Source organism: Botryllus schlosseri, chromosome 6 (assembly GCF_051294905.1).
Source record: "Botryllus schlosseri isolate E-star chromosome 6, Bs_hap1, whole genome shotgun sequence".
NCBI lineage: Eukaryota > Metazoa > Chordata > Ascidiacea > Stolidobranchia > Styelidae > Botryllus > Botryllus schlosseri.
In genome coordinates this window covers 11,366,272-11,391,378 of record NC_137241.1, presented here as the reverse complement: position 1 = coordinate 11,391,378, position 25,107 = coordinate 11,366,272, and the positions used below count along the sequence as shown (strand labels likewise).

Sequence of the window (25,107 nt, the reverse complement as noted above, 5' to 3'; positions counted from 1 at the left end):
TTGAATGATTGGTCGCTCTCACGGGTTACACCATTGTTTCGCGAACAATCCGAACATATGTAAGATACAGTGATTTTTATCGACACCGATTACTTGATGACTTGAAATTGACTCATGAATTTTGCTCCGAGTCACGAGTCAATCCACATTTCTGATACGCCGAGTCAAGTCAAGTCAAGTCATTTTAGCAAAGTGACTCGAGTTGAGTCAAGTCATACGAAAAAGGTGACTCGAGTCATCCCAACACTGCAAAATACGTCACCGAATCGGGGTGTGTATACTGGGCTTGGGTGCGAGCGCGTACCCAACAGTTGTTATATAATGTTGCAGCAACGTTACTTTGATCTCGAATATAGTGCATTCAATCAATTACTAGATAGCTCCATCGTTTTAGCACAGTCAGTAAAATATGGGGGGCGCTGGGAAAGAAGAAAGGCCAAGAACCACTGTTCTAGAACAAGGTGGATGTCTAATCCCAGACACTTCGACACCCTCCACCTTTTCATCATAACACCATCTCGCAGCAAAAATTCCAATAAAAGACTGACTAAAACAACGCCACACAAGACATAACAACTTCACTTCATGATAACGCTCTCAATTTTATTACACCAAAACATGCTAAGCGGTAAAAATAATGAAATATGCAACAATCTACCGTCAGAGCGCCCCCGGGAAGGAGGCAATTATTTTGAAAATACTACTCCACTAAATCAGTTTCGAAGCGCACGGCCAGGATACGACCGTCGGACAATAAGGGGGGTCTATAACACACGCGATTTTCGATCGAAGAATACCAAGAGAGGGGGGTAGCACAATAAACAGGTGCTGGTAATCGAAAAGCGTGCAGGTACCCTTATAGTGTAACCGCGAAGATAGCATCTTGGTAGAGACCGGCACAAAAGGATTGTCCAAATATAACTTTTTAAAAATTTAGTAGCTAGTTGATAAAATTTAGCTCCTTCCAACCCGGAGAAGCGAAGTTGTTGAAGTACCATAGCTAAATGATACAATTTTCCAATGTAAATACCATTTTTTTCAAATACAAGTTTCTTCTCCAAAAACTAACATGGGAAAGCCAGTATATTTTGATAATTGTTGCATTTCTCAAACAAATATCAGATCCTCGACCCTTACTTACTACACTTCTACAGGTCAGAAGCGAGCCAAATTTTATCCACAGCGTTCTTTTAGGCAACCTAACAATTTTACCAGCTAGCCAGTAAATTTGAAAAAAGTCACACTTGAGCAACCCCGCCACGCCATACACAGCACCGTAAGCACCAAAATCGCGTCCCTTCATCCATACTGCAGGGGGTGGCTTCATAGAATTCGGATCTAAAATTAGTCGATGTCGACGGAAACACATTCGCCACAGTCGTAGTTCCGGTCAAACACGGCCGCGTCGCGATACATAAAAGGTCATTAGAGTTCGAGTCTGAGTGCAAATATGTTCATGTGGTCGCGGTGTGTCAAAAAGCGGCATGGAACAACAGCAATAGGGCGTCAGCGTTGACGCAACGCGCAAGTTCGAGGTCACGAGTTGAGCCACGGATGCTCCAGGCACTGGGCGGCCGTCGCGCGCCGCTCCGGCACAATCTCGAGCATCGGCAAGAGAAAAGACGCAAACGCCTCGGCTTCGTCCTCGGGCCACTCGTACTTTTCTATGAGCACGTCGACCAGAGGCCACATCTTCAGCTTGTGGATGTGCCGTAATTCGCCTGTGTGAAGAAGAGAATAATTCAGTGGTGTCAAACATGCTTAGGATGACATTATCCAACCATATCTAACAGAATTTGAAATTTGATTAAATACTTTCCTGTAAATAATTACTCAAGACGACATATGTTGAGCATGTTAATATGACATGCCACAACATAACCATCCAACAGCAGAGTTTCGTTTTCACTCTAGCCACCAGTATGAAGAAGTCTGCGTGCGATACTGACATAAACTTCGAAGAAGGCAAAAATAATGCACGCTCCGTTCGAGTTTTCTGGGAAGATGGGTCAAAAAATAGTTGGTCGAAAACGCCTATGAACACCATTGTATGCAAGTTAGAACCAGAATGGTACTTTAATAATGATGAATCAAATTCTAACGTTTTCAATTAGGGTCGACGACATATCACGACTAAATCAAAGGGATAGTGAAGTATTTGTATCATCGTTTGAGCCACCGTTTTACTGGTTTATAACTGTATTTCATTCCAGTGGTTCTCAAACAGTGGTACGCGTACCACTAGTGGTATGCGAGAGCTTTTGAAGTGGTTCATGAAGGGATCTATGATTTCAATTGTATTGCCTTCAATTTGCTGTCTTTTAGCAGTATCTAAAACCTCTGGAAATACGTGATGCAATAGTTACTTTGGCAGTGTAACAATTTCGCGTCGGTAGTATTGCGTCAAAGCAGATTCACATCAGAGATAACCGCGCAACTCATGAGATTGGCTTACTAGGTTATTATAGCTAATTGATCAGTAAACTAATTCAGAATGAATGTTAACCTTGCAAAAAAAGTATAATCCAGAACCAGAATGCATAAAGAATGGATTCATCACATTCAAAAAGGGATCGTAATAGTTGCCACAGTGCGTGGTTTGCATGAACACCATTTCACACATGGCCATCTAGCCCAGCCTTTTAAAATTGGTCTTCCTTTTGAACCTGGTGGATAAGAAATAACGAGATACCAGCCTCAACATGTGAGTGTTAGTTAGCAAGGGTTCTCGGCCTTGATAACCATTTCAATGGTCTACTTAAGCCTGTACATAATCACTGCCAGGCTGTGAGCATTTTATACATCCGATATACAAGTTCGTGTACTGGAAACAATTGCATCTACCACATTACATTGTATTATCTTGCTATTCATTGGTGTTAACTAATAACCAATAAATACATTTGGAGTGAAATAAGTCTGGTGGTACGCAGTTTAAAATTAGTGGTATGCAAACTGAAAAAGTTCGCGAAACACTGCTGTGTTTGCCAATTCCGATATTGGTAAAAGTAGATTATCATGTAATATTATGTATAGAATCGGACTAATATTTGTAGGCTTGATAATAAAGCATTCCACTGAAAGACAAAGACAGGTTACATTTTGGAACCATTTGACTGGTCCAGGCCTGCGAGTGATCAAAAGACTTAAATCTGTCCCACGACCCAAGATCTCCGGCGTTAGAACAAGTAAACGAACAAACATTAAAGACATTACCTCGTCGATTGAAAAACTCTTTGGAATACTGCCCGCTAGCGGAAAATTTACGCGGCAAAGGTCCCAACAGTTCGATCATGAGCGCGATATGATCTGCTCGCCAGTTTAGACACACCATTCCACATCAATCCATCCGCACAACAACGAAACACATGCAAATTGAACACGACAGTTAGACAAACGCTACGGGCGGGTATTTTTCTTCTGAAAATACCGCTCGAGTATTATTATTAGCGCGGGAGTACCGCAGGACAGGACACAAAACCTAGGAAGGGACGGAGGTTATTTCCATTCGAATACTCTGTCACACGGTTACAGCAAGCGAGCCGCCAAGGAATATACCTCTCTTGGTGAAGTAGTGGTGCGAGTATTTGCCGGAAAACGCAAAGTACCGTGGCATGGGTCCGATAAGTTCGATTATCAAAGCTAAATGATCTGCAAGCAAAGGGGGAGGCGCCGTGAATTTTTCAATTACGAGACAGAGCCCTGCGTCGCTCGACAGAACATACTTCCTATCTGGGAGAGGTGGTCAAAGTAGTCAGGATTGCTGCTCAAGTAAAGAAACAAAAGTACTTGAGCGATTTACAAAACGTATCAGAACCCCTTAGGTGGAAGCAAATTACTCAAGTTGAGAAGTTTGAAAAGCATATTTTGCCGAATGGTCGGATCCCGGGGATTCACCGATTAAGTTGTGAGATTCGAAGCCTAAGAAACGCTGAACACCAAATTTGGCCCAATTCCTACCAGTAGAAGCAGAGCCAATTGAAATTTATTACTTTATTATAATTGAACGGCTTCTTGGTAGTACAGAACTTCAATATACAATTGAATAGTATATTCATACTGAAACGAACCCAAATATTTTTAGCCGACATTCGTCAGGGGAAAATATTCGGGTTTATTTCAATACGAATATACTACGGTATTCAAATTGTAATTTATTATAAGAAAAAATTAAATTTTAATCCTCAAATTTTACTGTAAACCTCGTGAAATTGTTGAGTTGTTTACAAAAACGATGCAAAACAGATTTGACGCAATTCCAGCCAGTAGAAGCGAAGTTATTCGAGTTTTTCATTAATAATTCGGGGCTTTCCGATCGTTAGTGCTATTTTTGCCGATTTAAAACTTTCAACTTGAATAAATTCGCTTCTACGGGTTGGAAACAAGAAAAAAATTTGTTAACGCATCGTTCTTTCAAGCAACTTTACAATTTTATGGGGTTGACAGTAAAATTTTAATTTTTTTAAAATTTTTTCATAATAAATTCAAGAATTCCAATTGACTCTGCGTCGGCTTTTACTGGTTGGAATCGAGCCAATTTTGGTGTGCAGTTATTCTTTTAAGTAACCTGACAATTCAATCAGTGAATCCCCGGAATCCGGAAAAAAAGGGTATTTTTGAACCCTAACAGGGGCATACCTTTAGCTTTTATTCGCAGATGGCTCCTTTCAAAATTGCAAAACCTAATTGAGTATTTCAACGACTCGAAGTACTTGGTTACTGATAAACTCTGTTATTTCACGATGGTCGAGCAATTGCTGCGAACGGTTGAGATGAAATTGATCTACATGTCTGAAAAGTACTAAGCAAGAACTTTCTGACACTTTCATTTTCTACTTGAGCTTGAAGTAGCTTTGACACATTGCTACACATGTCAGTAAACTTGCAATTACGCAGAATCCTTCGAGCAGCACCAATGCTGTAAGTAACCTTGCAATTACGCGGTACCTTAGTGACACCACTTGTACTAGCCAATGGGGCAAGAGCACCGTCAACACTTATTTTGACCACCTCTGCAGGGAACTATTGCCAGAATTTCAAGTGCTCAAATTACTCCGCTTGAGGCATCAACAAAACCAATCTGACCTTCGTCTCTTGAATACTCGTCTCCGGAATGCGGTTCGAATAAATAGTCGCCGGTCGCGAGTTCGAAAGCCTATACAAAGGAGTCCATCAAACCACTACCGTAAAAGCACAATCGACAACGCCACTCACCATACAAGCCGTGCTCCAAATGTCAGCCGGTGTGCCGTAACCGCAACCTAACAGCACTTCCACTGCCCTGTACTGCCGGGTTTGAATATCGTCGGTAAAATGTTTGTGCTAAAACATGAGCAGACTGTTATTAACATGAAAGGCGAATAATACTAGGCCAACTACTCATGGTTAGACCTCAAACAACTGTTGGTTTGATAATAATACTTGTCGATGCCATATTTAGAAAGAGATGTCGGTATTTTTGGCCATATGCGGTAAAACATCAGTAAGTTTTGTGATATTACATAGTTGGGAGTCAAAGAATTATAATCTGCGGCCGTTAGGTCTGGGAACATTGATACATTTCTTCATAGCTTTCAACAGGTGTCTAGATGCAACCTTTCCAGTTAATGTCATGTTCAAGCATAGCAACGGCTGTGAACCTGTTCGACTTGATGTTCTTAAGTTTTGGAAATGCGTCTCAAGCTGGATGCCATATCTTTTGAGCATAGGCTGAATATATCGTTGTTATCGGTACCTGCTCAAAAAACCCCATCGGGCTCTAGTTTCATTTCTCTATTAATGGACAAGCGTTATAGTTGTTGCATTTTAAGAGACTCTTGGACATACAGGAAGGACTTCAGTATACTGTTGAATAATATATTCCTATTGGAATAAACCCGAATCTTTTCGGCTGAAACTCGTCAGGAATTATCTTCATCAAGCAATAGAGAACTGAAGAGAGCATTGTATTGCATATTATACAATTGTTGATGTAGAATAAAATGTTCTCTTCAATTCTCAATTAGTTGCCAACGATTACCCCTGCCAAGTGTCGATCGGAAAGATTTAGGTTTATTGCAATATGAATATATTCTTGCATTTTGCAATTGAGATATTAGAACTGCAACAATTTGGTGAACAGGTGCCAAAGTGACAAAGAACGGCACAGATGGTTAAAAACCACCGAACTATCGGACATTTGGGGAGAACAAAGCACTTCCATCGCTATTCAATTTTCGGGACACGCACCGTCCAACAGGCGTTTCCCAGATCTGCAATTTTAACTTTGATCTGATCAGCGCAGGTAGGGTCAAGCAGGTTCACGAGAAGGTCATTCGCAGAACAGGAGGTCCGCCAATCGCCGCCTCTTGAAGCTTGGCTAAAGTAAGAAAAGAATCATATCAACGACGGCAGCTCCAAATGAAATTTGTCTGAGTGGGATGAAATATTTGATTGGATAATAGGGTTAACAGGGCTGAGCAAAGTCGAGTATTTTGAAAAGTAGAAAGTAGCCTCGGGATAGCTACGCGTCCCTTTTATGCATGAAAGTGTCGTAACAACCTTGTGTAATGGTCATCGTTAGTAACTGTCGAATAAACTGTAGACGATTGTACCTGCCTACTTCTACTGAACAGTTTTTAAGCAAAATAAATTAACATTTTACGTTTTGAGTCTTGAAAAGCAAAGCAAGTAGTACTTTTGTCATGAGTTTGCATCACTTTTATGATCGAAATTGTCATAAGAACTATGTGAAATAGCCCTTGTATTACAAAACTGAATCGATTTTCAACAAAGTACCTATTTGTATAGTCATTAGTTGTGAAGACGCATCCTGTAATTTCAAAAGTACCCGATTCCAAGTAACTGCTTAAAGTACATGACCCCCCCGGACAAATCTACCCTTTGAAATTACACAAGCACTTCTCAGAGTGTCTCGGGAATTGCAACTTCTACTCATAATTGCTTATCCAAATACAGTCATTTTAAAATTTATTAATTCAATGTCGATCTATCGCTTTCATATAACAATAGTGATCACACTACTGATGCCAAATTCATTAGTAAACCCTCAAAAAGGTCAACTAAAAATACACTCCAACCGGCAGGCTAGGCCGAAAGTGATCTGTAAGTTTTTGCAACTTTTTTTACAGATTCCGACAGCTTCCTGGATACTCTCAATCTATGTACTATGTTTTAAGCTGTTTGGAGGATTTTATTATGCAACTTTTGGCAACTTTTCTCTATTTTTCATGCCAATTTTTACTGAAAATTTTATCAAACATTGCGGTAAAATGTAATGGAGTAATTTGAAAATATGCTATCAACTATTTCCAGTATGGTTCTATTCGCTTTGATTTGCAAAACAAAGAGTTATATTTGAAGAGCTTCTTGGAGGTACAGAACTTCAATATACAATTAAATAGTATACCGTATTCATATTGAAATGAACCCGAATATTTTCGGCTGACACTCGTCAGGGGTAATCGTCAGCAACTAGTAGAGAATTGGAAAGAACATTGTATATCAACAATCGTATCACAAAATATGACGTCACCAGCATGAAATTTCGAATGAGAGAGCGTTCAATGTACTATTTTTAGGTGATACACGAACTCCTTTTGTTGACAGAGTTTTGGTTGGTGTATTTTGATAAAAGTTGATTCCAAGGCACACAAATGGAATTGTGAACGGCCTCGACCTACGATTCGAAATCGGCCGTCTCCATTTGTGTGCCTAGGAATCAACTTTTATCAAAATACACCAACCAAAACTCTGTCAACAAAAGGAGTTCGTGTACCGCCTAAAAATAGTACATTGAACGCTCTCTCATTCGAAATTTCATGCTGGTGACGTCATATTTTGTGATACGATTGTTGATATACAATGTTCTTTCCAATTCTCTACTAGTTGCTGACGATTACCCCTGACGAGTGTCAGCCGAAAATATTCGGGTTCATTTCAATATGAATATACTATTTAAAGAGTTATATGATGGGTCAGCTGCATCTCACTGTTATCTAGGACATGACGACTTGCAAGCAAGAAGTTCAACTACCCCTGCCAAGCACGACCGTGCCCGAACAATATTTAAATAGTTCGCTTTATTAATTCTGTATTAAAATTTGAAAATTTCCCATTTCCCGAGGGCCCAGGCGAGACCGCAGAAATTTACATTTTCACTGAGTCCCCTTGTTCAGGCTATTGCTTTGTTAAAGTTTTTCTTTAATGCCTCGGGTCAAGTTTACAGACCTGGGGGGTTTGGGGTGTGTTATTTTACTTGTTTTAGGGGGAGGCGGTTATCGCTATGCTGTTTGGCTTTAGGGGGGAAATTATTTCCACATAGCGTAATTTTCCTGCCATGTGCCGGGAAAAATGTAATTTTAGGCGCTTTCGCCAGACCGTGCGTTAAATGGCAATAAAGTAACCACTTTTACAGCTCCGCAGGAACTAGGAACTAGTCATCAGCTTCTCAAATCTCGCACTCGGGGTGCTGCTAGGGTGCCGCAATGTGGCACATCAGGATAAAGATGTCGTCAACATACCTATCGGAAGACGTCCCCCTCTTGAAATTGCCGCCCTCATCTCGACGGCCGGACCGGTCCTGTTCAGGGCGGGCAGATGTGCTATTTTTGCTGAAAAATATAGGATCGATTCACGACGCATAGCAGAGCGAAGAGTGTTGGCAGAATTTTGATATAACTACACAAACACACCCACAGAGTATTTCTACTGCAGAATTACTCACCGTACCGTCAGTTTATCTGCATGTAAATTTTCGAGCAGATCGAGCGTCTTGCTAAATTTTCAATACAAACGGCGGCAACTGGGTTATGACTAATTCCAAATGAAGTAGAAAATTTTGTAATTCCTATTGAGTTGTGAGTGTCAATGTTTTCGAAGACTGGAACTTACACACTCATTTCCACAGAGACACATTTTAATTTTAGTAACGAAAATCAGCCGCTAGGCTGAAAATATAGTGTTGTTCAAAAATTACTTGAAAAAATGTTTCTTCTTTTTGTTTTTATAATCAATTCAAAAATTTCAATTGGCTCTGTGTCGGTTCCTACCGATTGGAATTGAACCAAATTCGGTGTGCAGCGTTTCTTTCGGGCAACGGAACAATTCAATTAGCGAATCCTCGAAATCGGGAAAAAAAAATTACTTTTGATCAAGTCTGCAATGTAGGCCTACATTACAAGTGTATATTATATTCTACATTTCCGTGAAGTGAGGATTCCATGGTCGTTGGCTCGTTGCTAACAAATTTTCAATCATGGTTGCAGAAAAGGTACAGATTTGAAGTCTTGCTTTATTACGTCGCGACGAGCATTAATCGAATTGAGATCAAATCGTTCCAGAACAGCCGACATATGAAGTACGATGCACATGCCTCGAACTGAGGATACTAAAAAAATCCTAAACAGACCTCTTCTCGTTTCTGCGGTCCCCGCAATCGCCGTTAGTCTCAGCGACACCGTTCTCTTCTATGATTGTTTCCGGCTGATCGCCTTCCGCCGGTTGCGTGTCGTCGTCGAGGCGCGCCGGAGACTCGGCAGCAGATTTGAAGGAAATATCGTCCGGCGGACTGTGGCTAAATGCATTTTAAATAGTCTAAGCGTGCCGATTCGGCAACTAAAAACGAGACACGAACCATTGTGTGTATTCCTCCGCTTCCTGATATTCATCTGCAAAAAGAAATGGTATTAAACCAGTGTGCCAGCACAGTAAAATACTCCAACAAAGTCAAAGTGGCCAACTTCGGTGCGCAAGTAGCGCTAGAAGTAATGTAAAATACAACCTAAGTAAAAGTGGAAGTGACATACAAAGATTAAATTTGAGCGAGTAGCACAAGGCAAAATCTATTTAATAGCTCACAAAAAGTACAAGAACTTCGTTACTGGACCACCTCTGAAAATACCCACATTTCTACGTTAAAAGAGCTTCTTGGAGGTACAGAACTTTAATATCCAATTGAATAGTATATTCATATTGAAATGTAGCCAAATATTTTCAACTGACACTCGTAAGGGGTAGTTATCAGCAACTAGTAGAGAATCGGAAAGACATTTGGAAAGGCCATAAATTCTGCCGTTGGCTAACATTCGTTGGATAATCTTGTTTGCCCAAATAATCATCGGGACGACAGATTTCGTGTTGACAGGAGAGGCCGTTCGCACTTTCATTTGGGTGCCTAGGAGTCGACTTTTGTTAAAATATGCCGACCAAGTGTGTGCCTGCAGAAGGAGTTTACGTACCATTTAAAAATAGTACATCGAGCTTGAGTGCTTTCTTCACCCGGATTATTCGAAATTTCATGCTGGTGATGTCATATTTTATGATACTATTGTTGATATAGAATGTTTTTTCTATTCTCTACTAGTTGCTGATGATTACCCCTGAGAGTGTCAGCCGAAAATATTCGGGTTCATTGCAATATGAGTATACTATTCAATTTCCAAGTGATGTCACAAGGGTAAATGCCGAAAAGCAAGGGATTACAAGACTGGTGACGACGATTAGGCCTAACTTACCAAGTCTAATTAGTAGACTTATCAGCTTCTAATTAGATTTGGGGCACAATTGACCATCGCCAGGCAATGGATAAGGACATATAGACCTACCAAATATCGTGACAATGATGAAACAATGAGGGACCAGGTGTCAGAAGCTTAAATCTAAGAATGCCAAAAAAGCGAAGCAAAAAAGCATTCTCACCCTCAACGACTGTCACGGTGTCGCCCTCATGTTGCTCTTTCGCGTCTATAACGTTGTCGTACTCTTCCTTCTCGTTAGTCTCGTCTCGTTCGAGCTCAGCAGAGACTCCATTCGCGACGATTGCAAGTTTGCTCTCGCTACATTGTTCATTTTCTGGATCGTCAGACTCATCGGCAATGCCACCATTTCCGTTTACTTTCTCGGTGTCATGCTGGGCGTCTTCCGTTCTGCCGACCGCGTAATCTTCACCTTCTTCTTGCGAACTTGGCTTTTCTACCTCGGGAGATTTGTTTGGGTTTGCATCTTCACTTTCCGGCTGCAGATTGAAGATCGCATGATAACTAGAGCTTAGCTAGACAAAAATAACATCAATATGAAGATTCTGAATTGAGTATCAATTCTTACAATTCCAGGGGAGCGGTGGGAGACATTTTTTTCGAATAGTGAAATTATACGCTCCTTGTTAAATTATCAACGAGCATTATAGTTTCTACACTGGTTTCCACGGTGGGAAGCCTTGAACCTTGGTTGTATGGCAGCGTACAAAAAATGTAGCAAAAAGCTCGGACCAGAACGATTTATTGACAAAATAATTCTTAGCTTGGAAGATAGCTTGAAGAAATATGAGACTAACATGACCGAAAGGTCAGAATTCCAAGAGCCAGCGATCCCATACAGGCATGAATTGTAGGCCTATGTTGGCAATGATACACTACTGCCAGAGCGTTAATAGCCAAAAGGTAGAAATATATATCTCATATCGAATCAGATAAAAAGACACTTACGTTCATGAGAGGCTTGCCTTCCCGTTCGGTCTCTTCTATTTGTTGGATCTGCATTTCCAAGAGTTTTTGCTGTTTCTTGGCTTTCTTTTTCATCTTTTTCCGTTTATTCTTAGAAATTTTCTGATTTTGAATAAAGGAGAATGGCGATTAGAACTCATTCCGACAGGAAAGTAATTGCAAATAAAACACACCAACCTGAACAGGTCTGCATTGAGGCGCTGTGCTAACTGTAACACAACAAAATGAGATATCAGTTAACATGAGGCTTACTCGAACAGAACAGTCTTAATTAGGTTTTGGAGGTAACTAATGAGATTACATAATTTTTAATGTGACTGAAATACAAGCGCTAACCCGTAGGACAGGTGTATTAGAAATGCGGCAATCAGGATATAGTATAAGAACGTTTGAAGAGTCGGTACAAGAGTGCAGAGCTTGCTCGACAAGTACTAAGTCACTGAATACAAGTGAAAATCCCTGGGACAACTTGACAAGTGCATAACATCCAAACTTTGCACAATACTTTACAAACAAAAGCCCCACTGCATCATCCTTTAACTGTGCCAAGCGATAAAAACAAGCATATTGCGACGATTCATCTCAGAAATTAATTCAGTTCTTAAAAACAAGGATTGTTCAAATTCACACCAAGGGTGTAGAATTCTACTGGTAAAATGCGAGCTACACAGCCATATTACAAGGCAGCCCGAACAGTCCAAGTATTCAGAATGATACAAGCGCAGTGTACGTGTCAAAACAATCAGACCTCACTCTTAACGATGTTAAGATTTGCAATTTCGATACACATCCGTTTTCCAAGACACAACATCGCGTTTTAGCATTGAAGAGACCAAGAGAACACATCCACATTACCGAGGGATCCCGAAGGCGGCTTTCCGCCAAGCTGTTGCCAGTGATGCGCGTCGGCGGCGATTCTGCGCACGTACGGCTCGTCGACACAAAGCAAGATATTTTCCGGTTTTATATCTGTGTGTATGATATGACATTTGGCGTGGAGATAGTGAAGGCCTTGGAGTACCTGCATAAATAATTTCAGCATTCAATAGAAGATTGGCGCAACTGCGCAAGATAATGGCTGCAGTTTTACGCCGTACGCCCTACCTATTTAGTAACGCTGCGGACCAGCACGGGTTTAGCTCGCGAGTGACTGGGTTCTTAACACACCGAGTAGTACTTGAACCCAAAACCTCTGGCTTGCATAAGCAGAGATGTCACCACTAAGTAAGTTACAATGGCTGTCAACTGACATATCCATATATGACCCAACTATAAAATCAATAACTAACAGAGCGAATAGAAAACAGAGCGAATAGAATTTGACAGAATTGGAATTTACAGGCTCATTAAAAACTTCGTTCCGACTGCGAATGATTGACTATTCCAATTCGTACGAGCCTTCGCATGATTTCAATTTATTTTAGGGGGTCAATTAACATTTGTTCCTAACCGGAAATAATTAATTCATCAATTAATCACGTCCCAACATAATTTCTACACCACTAATACTTCCAGACAATCAATGAATAGCGGGCTAGGAATGAACTTTCGTTGAGGGCTAGGAAGGAACTTTCGTTGAATCGTTAGATGTTTCAAAAATGGCATATGTTGCAACTGCCCTAGTAGATTAGAAATTCGGAAATTTCTAATTGAATTACCTGTTTCATAACGCTTTTCACGCACGCTATTGGCATTCCCTGATAATTTGATTTGATTATCCACTTCAGCAAATGATGACCTAGAACTTCAAACACCATGCAAACGTCTGATAGTTGAGTGAGTCAAGGCCCAGAACATTACACAACCAAGATACAGTGTCTTCATAACAACTTCATTAACCAAAATAAGGTTTTTGAACCAGATATCGCAGATCCATTTCGTAAAACAGTTGAAGATGCAATTTGGAGCGGAGTGAAATGGAGCCTCAAATGGAAGATGATTGGCCAATAAACAGTCAAATTATATTTCTGCGTCAGTGAACACGGTGCAAGTTACAAAGTCAATAAACAGAACACACATAACACAGCCAGAGACTGATATTCTAATCTCAAGATGAGAGATATTTATCCATGAGATTTTAATATTGAAATAACATTAAACCAAAATAATTGCTGGACAAAATAATAGGGATGTGGGGTGCCATTCAACTCGTCCAGTGTGTTGACCTGTTTCACATCTCAAAAGTTCATCGTATTATCATTATATTCGAAATTTAACCAATTCAGATTGCGCATCAAAACGCATGCCACATACTACCAGAGGTGGATAAAGTACTCAAGTGAAATTTGAAGTAACGCCGTTAACTTCTACTCGATTAAAAGTACTGAAGTAAGTAGTGTGGTGACTGGTGTGCTGTGAGTTTGACAAGTATAATCCTACTTCAAGCCATAAAGTCTACACAGCCCTTTCATAATTGGTAAGCAAACAATATTACCAAGTTATTCTACGAAAATCACACCACCTCCATCAAAGCATTTATAAGTATCAACATAACAGGCATGAAAAGCTGACTGACAGCTGCTGATCACAGCTCGCATCACTAAGAACGAAGATCAAACTTTAACCCATAATAGTGATAGTTAATTACTTGCCATGGCAACCGTAACTGAAAATTGACCATTTTCTAACTAGCACAACAGCTATCGCACTGATAAGTTCAACAAAGGATACGTGTGCCGTTAGTCCCATGGATCTTAAAATCGTCGAGAAGTTGTACGGAGCGGTCCCTGTTCGCATCATCAGAATCGCTTTCTCTGACCTTAAACACAGAATCCAAGTGAAAATGACAATGTATATAACACAAGTACAAATGTGATAATCGTAACCTATATAAAGCTTTGACCAGCCATACTGAAATGGTTAAAAAATTGGGGTCCCAGAAGATGATAGTGACATAGTAATGGATTAGAATCATGATGACGCTTATTTTCAATGTTCCACCCAAGTTAACCAGCCAGGCCAAACACAATCTAATACAGAGGTTTCGAACCTTTAACTGTCAATGCAAAATTCTAATACACACACAATACTAAAACAACACAATAACAATAACAATAATAATACCAATAACACAATACTAAAGTGCAAGAAGTTGGACGCTTGACCAATCCTCAGCAAAATAGAACATAAAATTTAATTTTAGAAGTTTAGATTGAATTAGAAGTTTGGCATGGTGGTTGGTTGCAATAGTGAGTTCATGATCTACTTTGATTGTATGTCATAATGGTGCAAGTGTTGTACAAAACTGTAACTCGCTACGGCGATTTTAAACAAGCTTCGATAAATTCCTACAGCACAATTAAGCGACACTTGTCAATTCGACAGTATAATAGAAGCTATTGCAAACAGCAGTCGAATCTCCTTCAAAGGAAACCGAACAATTCTAATCAAGTTACTGGTCTTCAACAGCACTTATATAAATATATCGAAAAGGCAGCATAAAATGAAGTTTCCATTATTACATATGTCGTTACAATTGTTGTTATAAAATCACAGGTAAATTTTGATTTTTCAAGGTGCACATTTGATTCGAAGCTTTACTGGTCCACGAAGTCAACGAGGTCGAGAACCACAAGTTTAGGTACTACATTGCACTCAGACTCAGACGTGGGTGTATATCTGGACAAAGGTACACCTTAACGGAAAGGGCGTGCGGTTGTCATTTTAAAGGATAATTGACTCTATTCAGAATGTAATCGATGACGATAGTGCGCTGTTATTACTAGGTTCAAAATCCCTAGTCAAGCCAACCAATACGCAAACAATGCACACATTGACAGTTCCAGCATAGTAAAACGGCTTCGAAAAAAAGAAGCCTCTTATTGCAAATGAATGAACGTCATGTATGAGCTCGTAAAATATCATTTGAAATCTTGTAAAATAATAATTATGTTCACATCCGGAAGCTTCATCGAGCTCGGCTGCTGTGAAATTCATCAACAAGCCAATCAATAATTCATACGCATTACGCATGAACTTTTAATGTGCGCAGGGTCAGTTCAAGGCACCATCTTGTTTCTTTGCAGTTTCAAGGGACTGCTATGCAAACTCGAGTTTGTTGTTGGATAAATACGAAACGATTTTGGGATTCTACCCAAATAGTTTCAACACAGAATATTTAACCCATCAGCAATGTCTAATAAAATGGTGACATGGTCTAAAGTTCTATTTGTAATAAAATAAGAATATAGTGCTAATCTAAAAGGTACAGTTCAAAGTATCTCAAGGATAGCTCGAAAAGCTTCGGGTTTTAATATATTTGTAATATGAATATATTATTAAAATGTATATCTTAAGGTGATAGACTGCATCTGCCACAAACTGCGGCCTTAACATTATAGTATAATCTACAATAGCTATTAATATTTTGAGGTATTAAATAGGCTATGATAGTGGAATAATAATATTCAACATTCAAAACAAATTACCCAAAACTTTATATTCCCGTCATCAGCTGCCATGTCACTGTCCCTGTTGAAAACTAATTCCACAGAGGATAGCTTAGTGGGAAAACGGCATTGTTGTTTGGAAATTGGCACCAACATGACACTATGCATATAGGCTACATATAATTTTTCACTACACTAAGCTACTTGAAGGAGCGCAAGACGAGTATTAGTGGCTTGTTGACATGTATGTCTGTCAGCTACAGGCAAAACCCGGCAATTACTTTGATTCTCAAATACGGCCACCCTCACAAGTGACACTTACACATTTCAGGAGCTTTATTTCATCCAACGCCGTTTCAGTGTAATGCTGAGCGCTCTTCACAACTTTCATAGCAACAAATCTTTTCAGCCTACAAAATAAACCAGTTGTAAAATCAATGAGAGCAATCCCTCATAAAAATTTATGGCGAATATTTAGACTAGACAGCTTGAAGTGAAAATTAATGAACCAACAGTTTACAGTTTCCACAGGCGGTGTTAGTGTGTGGTTCTTATCACTGACGCCCTGTTATCACTTTCAAGGGAAGATTACACTGTGAACAGATGTTCGCTGCATTCCCATCAAATGGCAGCATTTTAATCAAAAGCGCAAGCGCAATTCTCCATGTAAGGAGCATTAGTAATCATTTTGCGGCGAATTTGTAGAATTCATGTTTAGAATTCATGTTTCCGTACACAGGTGCCCCAAGGCAATGAACAAGAATGAATTACACAGCAAATCTCGACTGCAAACAACACGAAATTAGAGACACTATGTAGGCCAGTAATTTCAAATGAGTAGGTTATTTCCGAAGCAGTCTGTATTAGAACACAACATATACACTTTGATGGGATTTTGTCGTTCTGTTCAAATAGCCACAGCTATTTTCTATGAATAAGCAAAAAAGAGGCGCAGGGTTATCATCATTAATAGATACAGACGTTTATCGATTTTTGTGCAATAAAACAAGACAGGAACATAGTTGAAGCTGCACAGAGCATATTCATCGCAAAAGAACATTAGGATTAATAGTAAATGTGGTTGTTCATAAAACAAAGCCATTTTGGTCTAGAGTCATTTTATAAAAACGGAAGTAAACTGTCAATTTACACACTGCAAATTGATTTGTAAACACGATGTATTGATCTTCAATTCAAAAATAAACGCTGCAGGGGAATACCATATCATTCAGAAACCAACAATACAAACTTACTTCATATCCCAGCATAGCCAAACAGTTGAAAAATGTCCCCATCCTAGTTTGCGCACAATATGATAACGATTCACAAATAAATCTCCGATTCTCACAGGATGGTATCCACCTGAAAAAAATTGTATAACATGAAATTTTCAGCATTTTCTTCACTCGACTGGTGATCAGGTAGCAGCGTTGTCAGAAATAAACATGATCCCAACGGCTATTGTCCCTTGTGATTTTATGGCAGATTTCATTCAAAAGTAGGTAGCATCATAGACCATTCAGGCGTTTTGTACACTTCAATCACTAGAGGCACTTCAATGGGAGTGGTAGTATACACAATACAGTGAATGAGAAAGCAAAGGAAAACTGACAAAAGCGAGTATTTAATTGCTGATCCTACGATTGGATTAACAGCCCTGGATCAACAATACCGAGTAATGACAAAATCTAGATGACACAAACGAAGAGAAACAAATTGACCAAATCATTCTTCTGGGAAAGATCATTATTACAATTCACTAATGTGATGAGACAAATCTCATAATGATTCATGAATCATGAGTGTTAAGCCAGACCCTATTTACAACCTTATAAAACTGATCCCACGCCTAATTGCTATAACAACATAATATGGGGGAATGAAAGCCAGAGTTTAATTGCAATGCCAACAATATTCACGAGTTTAACCAGCTGTTGTCATCAAGATCCCACTGAAATATACAACAGATATCAAAATAATTCAACAAAATCCACGAAAAAAACTATTACCGTTAGACTGCTACTGTTATTTAAACAATTGTGCGGTATTATATGTAGTTGTATCAAGTAAACTATTATTAGTACCATACCATGCCATTTTCTTTCTCAAGTAAAAACGTCTAAATGCTGGGATTTGCAACCTCAGAACCACCTGTTTCACAATCCACAAGAGTATGCTGTGAATAATTAATGAAAATGTACCACAGCTGACTTTATCGACGAAATGTATACTACTATACAAGGCAAGGCACTTGCTCTAATTCCTATCCAATTTTTCTGATCAGTGAATCCAGTGACACGCGTGCATTCGATTTCCAATATGCAGTGCAGTAGACTTGGGTGTTCACTAAACAACACATAAAAAGGTATCAAGTCCGAAGCCCACCAATAGTATATCATTTGCACGGCTAAGTGCATCATCCAATGGGCAAATGGTTTGGGAAATAAGTGTTTCTGCCTTGTGTATTTATTGTTACCTTCAATTCATGAATTAAAAGGCAGTAGATAATTACAAGTTCCAATCCTACATTAGCCACTACCTATCAGATGGTCAACATCTCTTTTCTAGATGAGCAACATCTTACTCTTACATCAAAGTGGTAAACAGACAACAGATCTTCTAATTTGTCTTACAGGACGACAAAATAACAAACATAGGCCTAGACAGCAAAATTGGTGTCTGTGTTTAGAGTACAATTCTCCAAAGTAGCAATTGCAAATACAAAAATGCATCCTACTCCTACATATAAAGGATAATATTCTTCGAAATATTTTTCGTAACAGAAATTATTATACTTTTGAATCAATCTCAGCAATATATTCCTTAATTCTGAATATTTTTGTATCAGCATCACAGTTGTATAACAGAAAATATCGTCTTCGCAATGTCATGACAGTAATTAATTTGGTCATTCAAATGACAATTCATAATAAGGAAATAGTTATATTATGATGATAGAACAATAAATAGTAATCGGCAATGGTAAGGACATTTAGGACAATACTTAAGAGTCAGAAGTTAGATATGCAATCAATGTTATGAATGGTAATAGGTGCTGGACTCTAGTTAATAATGAAGAATGACTATGACTAAATTCTATGAACAAATGGATTCAATGATCGGAATTATTCTGACTAAATAATAGACACTCAAGCAGGCAATCCATACTGCTTGCATGTTCAGCACTTATAGAAGCGAGAAAATCTGCAGTACCAGTACAAGCAAAATTCTACATGAGAAGGAAAAATCTGCTTACACATATTTCACAATATTCTCGGCAGAAATTCGTTTCGTCACCACATTTACAAAGAATTTACGCATTTCTTAGAACATCTTACAATGCAATAAATGAGAAACTGCGACCTAGTAAAATTTCGAAGAAGTTTTCTAACCAAGGCTTTGGAGTCTTTCATTTTTTCACTACAGTAGTAGCCTACTTCAACAATAATCTAAAAATACAACACTTACAGAACTTGGTAATTCGGAATTATACTGTGATACAGCTTCTTTTCTAGAGAGTGTTCTGTGCGACTCCACAACTTAATCAAGTAGGTAATGACATGTATACATCTACATCATAGAACACATATCTATACATGATAAAATCAAAAAAATCTGAAGCCCATCCAGGATGACTTATAAATGCACACACGAAGAGGCGAACAGATACATCAACAAATAGCTAAAGCTGTCTCACCCTTGCAATAATCGTTTGGATCTTCCTGCTCATCATCATCGGACCCTCTCAATTCATCTTCATCAGAGTCTTCTTCCGGCTCGCGGTCTTCATAATGATCGTCATGGTGTGCAATACTATTGGAATGGTTCCGTGATGAATTTTGATGACTTGATTGAAAAACAAAACATGATACAGATGATTTTACTGATCACAGCATTACACACATTCAGGGTTCTGGTAGTATCTCATTTGAACATTTAACAAGTATGAAGAACATATTTAATATCAAGGCACAGGATTGGAGCCGAAATAATATCAATTGACAGCTTTGTAGCAATGGTCAGCACATAGTATTGATTCTAAATTTGGACGACTAATTTTCAAACTGAAATGACCTCAACTGAAAACAGGGCAAGCATCTAGTTAAGTTGACACTATCGAATCACTTTGCATGCGACTTGTCTAAGATTTTAAATTTTTGCCTTGATCCGTTCAATGAGCCACAAGAAGCTTTATCCTTACATTAAACAACGTAGGTAAAAACATCAGTCATGCACGCTCGTCTGAACGGGTTATGAAATTTGCATATCAAGCAGGTGGACGCATTCGAAAAGGGTACTAATGGAATTACTTAATCAGAATGTGATAAGAGCAGACCATGAATTGTAAAAATGATTGAGATCTTGGCAGGTTCACAAAATTTTTGGTTGAAAACCAACCCAGAAAATGTGCAAGATCACTAAATCACCAATTCAATACAAATCAAAAATTTACAATTTACAGTGACTATTCGCTATCCATGCTATGTGTAGAATTAAGGCCTGTGGTACAACAAAACTCTTCGTAATGCCATTCCGTGAGGGCTATTAAGGTACAAGTTCACATCTAATAGCATTTTACACTTCAACAATTCAGCATGATACCATCACAGCCATTGATGATGATTGACCCGGGAGCATTACCAACAATTTGTAATTTGTAATTTTCCACCTGATTAGCATACAATTAAAATAACGTTCGTATGATGCGACATTGCGGATATCATTTGTACAACTGTATACCTGTGAGAATTGTGTACGTCCTTCTTCTTTTTATCGGGGCGACTTTTGGGCTTTCGTTTTTTCCGTGCTTGAATAGCAAGAACTGTGAGATTCCAAAAATTTCAAAAGTAGAGTTAAAGGCAAGGTTTCACCAATAAGAGATGATATCCACATACCTTTCTTAGAACTCATTTTAGAGTATACTCCAAATTGTATTATTCTTCATAAATTTATAGGAGATGAAACAGCCAGTTCGCGATGAACTATTACAATACAGCACTAGACCAAATTTCAAAAATCGCAATTGCTTTAGAAATGAGCTTTGTATCTCAGCTTAAAAGAGAATAAACCAACAATACCAACAAGTAGTAACGAATATGTGCAACTCAAGTATGGTCAGTCATAGAGCATTTTGGCATCATAGTCTCACATGGAAATGACAGTGAAAAAAGATCAAAAGAATAGCGTGTATTTCAACTATTAATAAATCCTTCTGAAATCTATAGCTCGTTTCAAAACTTAAGAGTACTGGCCGAGAATAACTAACCCCTTTTCAATAAACACCAAATCAGTTACTGTGTTCCTCAAAATCGAATTGTCATTACAAATATCCGGTGCGAATCTCAGCACCTTTCTGAAATTACATTGCTCGAGGCAATTAGATATAGCTGAAACATAGCATACCATGTGTAATCTTGTAGGAACTCAGAAGTATAAACCGGAAAGACTGAAATCCTCCTCCCTCCCTATATGAGCTGCAGTAGTAATTTGTTCCTTTAGGCGTGAAAAATACAACTATTTCATGTTATTTCAGCAGTCTAGGCCTACATACATTAGAGATGAGTGGATGCGTTGATCTATTTCTATTCAACATATGGAAATAATTTTATATAGCCACAAAGTGTGGTACATAATTTCATGTGGCTGGCTGGTCGTGTAAGTTCACAAGATGTTGATTCCATACTAAAAAAAATCAAGAGCTTCTTGGAGGTAGAGAACTTCAATATACAATTGAATAGTATATTCATATTGAAATGAACCCGAATACTTTCGGCTGACACTCGTCAGGGGTAATCGTCAGCAACTAGTAGAGAATTGGAAAGAACATTGTATATCAACAATCGTATCACAAAATATAAAAAAATCAATATCGTTATCAAACTCCTACAGAGTTCACTGTTCAGGATAATCATAAGCATAATTGAAGGCATGACTGGAAGCTAGTTGACAATCTTGACTAGTTGACATCATGACACTACTGTGCGGTGCAGTGTCAACATAAAGGTAACTATCGTTCACAGATATCTGCAATACTTTCAACAGCCTCTATACATCACCATGGGAAACCATTTAATCCCCATCATACCTATCATGTATTCTCAGATGATGTGGAAATTTCTACGTGTTCATGTCGACAATGTGCAGAAAGATTTTGGATACGAGACGTCAGATGAGTATATGAGCAGATATTTCATAACTATTTTTATCTCAAGAATTTATAATTGCAGTATACACTGAAATGAAAACAGTAAGTCGAATTGAACTGGTAAAGTCAATCAATCAAACTTTCACATTCTCCAACAGATGGTAACAAAAATCGAAGCAAAAGGGATACCAATGCACATTCATACAATCTGAAGAGACTTTGTGGGGTACAGAACTTTAATATACATTTTAATAATATATTCATATTACAAATATATCAAAACCCGAAGCTTTTCGAGCCAACACTCTTCAGGGATAATCGTCGGCATAAAGAGAATTTCAAAAACTTGCATATAACTACATTGCATACAGCCAATTGTGGCGTCATAGAAACAAAACAACATTAAGTGCAGACAAACCGCGAGCGCAGCTATTGGCCAATTTTTAGCTACAGAATTATCAAGAAATGAGCTATATTGTTATTGGTTAAGTTACTGAATATATGTCTTTAAATCAGACTTCAAGGTACTTCCGCGTATTGATTTGCTAGCATTAATAGCGCTTGCCAGTGAACTCGGAACTTGATGAATTTGGCCCTTGGTGAACTCGGTATAGTTGAATTCGGCCCTTGGTAAATTTTGTATTAAAATGAACGAAGAACTATAATTATGCATTAATAAACTAATAATATTATTATCAAGTGATTTGTCAATATTGTACGGAGGTCACGGCGTGATTAGGTCATGTGCTCACAGATTGCGTAAGCTTATATTGCACAGCGATCACATATCGACCATGCATGGTCTTCTTGTTATTGTAACTGTAGGTTGGGGAGGGGGATATTGGGGTTGGGGAAAGGGGATATTAGGGTTGGGAGAGAGGGATATTAGGGTAGGATGTGGGGGGGATAAAAGGGTTGGGGAAAGGGGATATTAGGGTTAGGAGAGATCGATATTAGGGTAGGATGTGGGGGATGTTAGGTTTGGATGTGGGGGGATATTAGGGTTGGGTATTCTAAGATTAGGGTTGGGGGTGATAGATATTACTCAATGGTTGGATGTGAGGGATATTTGGGAATATTGTGGGGTGGGTTTATGTCAAAGTTGGGGTTATGGTATCTCAACATTAGGGTTGTGGCCAGAGGGGAATTAGTGGCAAATGTCACGCGCAACTTTTCATCTAATTCTTTAATTATTCTATGGAAGAAACCCTTCTGTCACGCGCAACTTATTGACGAAAACAACCACTGATTCCAGTCTGGGGTTGTGGTGTGGGACACGATACTCTCAACCCTGAAATCCATCACACCCGACCCTAATATTGGGATACCCAAACTCCAACTTTGACCCTAACCCTTTGTCCTTATATCTCCCACATCCAACCTTAATATCCCCACATCCAACCCTAATATCCCTCTCTCCCAACCCTAATATCACCCCTAATCCAACCCTGATCTTGGTATACCCTAACCCTAACCCAGACTGGAATCAGTATGGTTGTATTCGTCAATAAGTTGCGCGTGACAGAAGGATTTATTCTATAGAATAATCAAGGAATTAAATGGAAAGTTGCGCGTGACGTTTGCCAACAATTCCACTCTGGACTTTAACCGTAACCCTCCCTAACCCTAAAACCCCCTGCCCGACCAACAGTTACAATAACGAGAAGACCACACGTGGTCGATATGTGAGCGTCGCGTTATATCCAGCGGCCAACGCTCACGTAATCCGCGATATAATCACGATGTGACCTCCGTACAATACAGAATTTCCTAAGGACCGAATTCAAGACGGGCTGAGTTTACCAAGTGCCGAGTTCACCAAGTACTGAGATCGTGAGGCCGAATTCACTAAGTGTCGAGTTCACTGGTAATCGTAACAGGAGTGACCGGCAGTACAGACTACTGGAAACAGAGGTTGTTTTCGGCAAGTTGCGTGTGTGTGTGTTACCAGGTTTCTTGCATTGAATAGTTTGATAGTCAAACGTAAGGTTGCGAGCAACGTTGCCACCAATTCCACTCTGGCCGCTGTTGACAGGTGAGTCCTCACCCCTTTGTGAAGGAAGGTGGAGAATATGGTAACAATTGCGGTAATTGAAGTCTGATTTGATAGCTTGTTCTGACAAAAGACTTCACTCAGTTTGAATCATCAGGCCTACAATATTAGAAATGCTTTAGTGGAACGATCCTTGCTTGATAGGCATCACTTCACTTTCTTAGTATCGATTCCCACAACGGACGACCTCACAATTCAAACATATCTACCTTTCATAGTCTTATCGCCATCGATATAGCACTCGTAAAGTAGCGCACCAAACTTCAAAGACATGGCTTAAATCTAGCGCCGCTATTGATATTGAGATGAACCTACTTCTTTCCGCAAAATCGAGGTCTTAATTCCCAGAAAACTGAACTACAACGCGAGCCGAGGGACAGCGCATCCACATGCCTTGGAGAACCTTCTGTAATTTGATTATGAGTTCAAAGAGGCTGAGCGGCAAAACAAACGATCCTTCAATACATGGTCACGTGTGTATGACGTCAACACGAAATATTATCTGGATGTCTGCTGTCCGTCAAAATCGGAATCATTTTATTAGATTCAAAATGAATTTCGATACCATGCCAACAACAGAATGAGCTGAAAGAATAACTATAAACTATCTCATAGTACCATGATTGACTTTCGCAAATCACAATAAATAATTGTCGGGTAGAATATACATTATTTTGGGGAGATTTAATCGACTTCAATATTTCCTATAATTACGATCTTGATCCTACTGTAAATAACCGACCTAGGTAGGTTATAGTTATCTATAATCCTACGCACTACGCAAGAATATCGCGTCTTGATCATAATATGGCTAGGTTATGTTGGCTGAAGCCTTCAACACATTGTGCCCAAATGTGCATTGTGCAAGTGCATGGTCCATATAAGTGCCTGATGCCCGGCAACGAATAGTCCTGGTCCTGCAATCTAAACCCCGTAGTATAAAATGCCAACCGCAGAGGGAAATGATGCGTCTCGTGACAATATGCCAATTTGGAATCGAGTGTGTCTCACGAAATACGT

At 39.1% G+C, this 25,107-nt stretch overlaps 1 protein-coding gene across 2 annotated transcripts; it reads right to left on the bottom strand.

Moving 5' to 3' along the window:
* Nucleotides 1-582: 582 nt before the first annotated feature.
* On the bottom strand, nucleotides 583-23,577 carry LOC145440992 (SRSF protein kinase 1-like). 2 transcript variants are annotated; one of them, XM_080318780.1, is made up of 19 exons: nucleotides 20,785-23,577; nucleotides 20,630-20,711; nucleotides 19,587-19,735; nucleotides 17,143-17,251; nucleotides 16,212-16,299; nucleotides 14,172-14,259; nucleotides 13,160-13,266; nucleotides 12,357-12,522; nucleotides 11,679-11,710; nucleotides 11,484-11,603; nucleotides 10,699-11,014; nucleotides 9,635-9,668; nucleotides 9,410-9,574; nucleotides 8,523-8,612; nucleotides 6,229-6,358; nucleotides 5,215-5,322; nucleotides 5,086-5,155; nucleotides 3,559-3,651; nucleotides 583-1,721 (listed from the first exon to the last, which is right to left on the bottom strand). In XM_080318780.1, the coding sequence occupies exons 1-19, from the start codon at nucleotides 20,798-20,800 to the stop codon at nucleotides 1,537-1,539; spliced, it is 2,148 nt and encodes a 715-aa protein (XP_080174906.1). In that variant the 5' UTR covers nucleotides 20,801-23,577; the 3' UTR covers nucleotides 583-1,536. The 2 variants fall into 2 exon arrangements, with proteins under 2 accessions (XP_080174906.1, XP_080174905.1); XM_080318779.1 differs by lacking the exon at nucleotides 3,559-3,651 and adding an exon at nucleotides 3,217-3,309 and having other exon boundaries at nucleotides 20,785-23,561.
* Between the last annotated feature and the right edge of the window lie 1,530 nt (nucleotides 23,578-25,107).

Coding starts and splice junctions, on each gene's coding strand:
- LOC145440992 (XM_080318780.1), bottom strand. Junction 6,359..8,522: donor AGGGGGACGTCTTCCGATAG/GTATGTTGACGA, acceptor TTCTTACTTTAG/CCAAGCTTCAAGAGGCGGCG. Junction 3,652..5,085: donor CGAGTATTCAAGAGACGAAG/GTCAGATTGGTT, acceptor CTTTGCTTGCAG/ATCATTTAGCTTTGATAATC.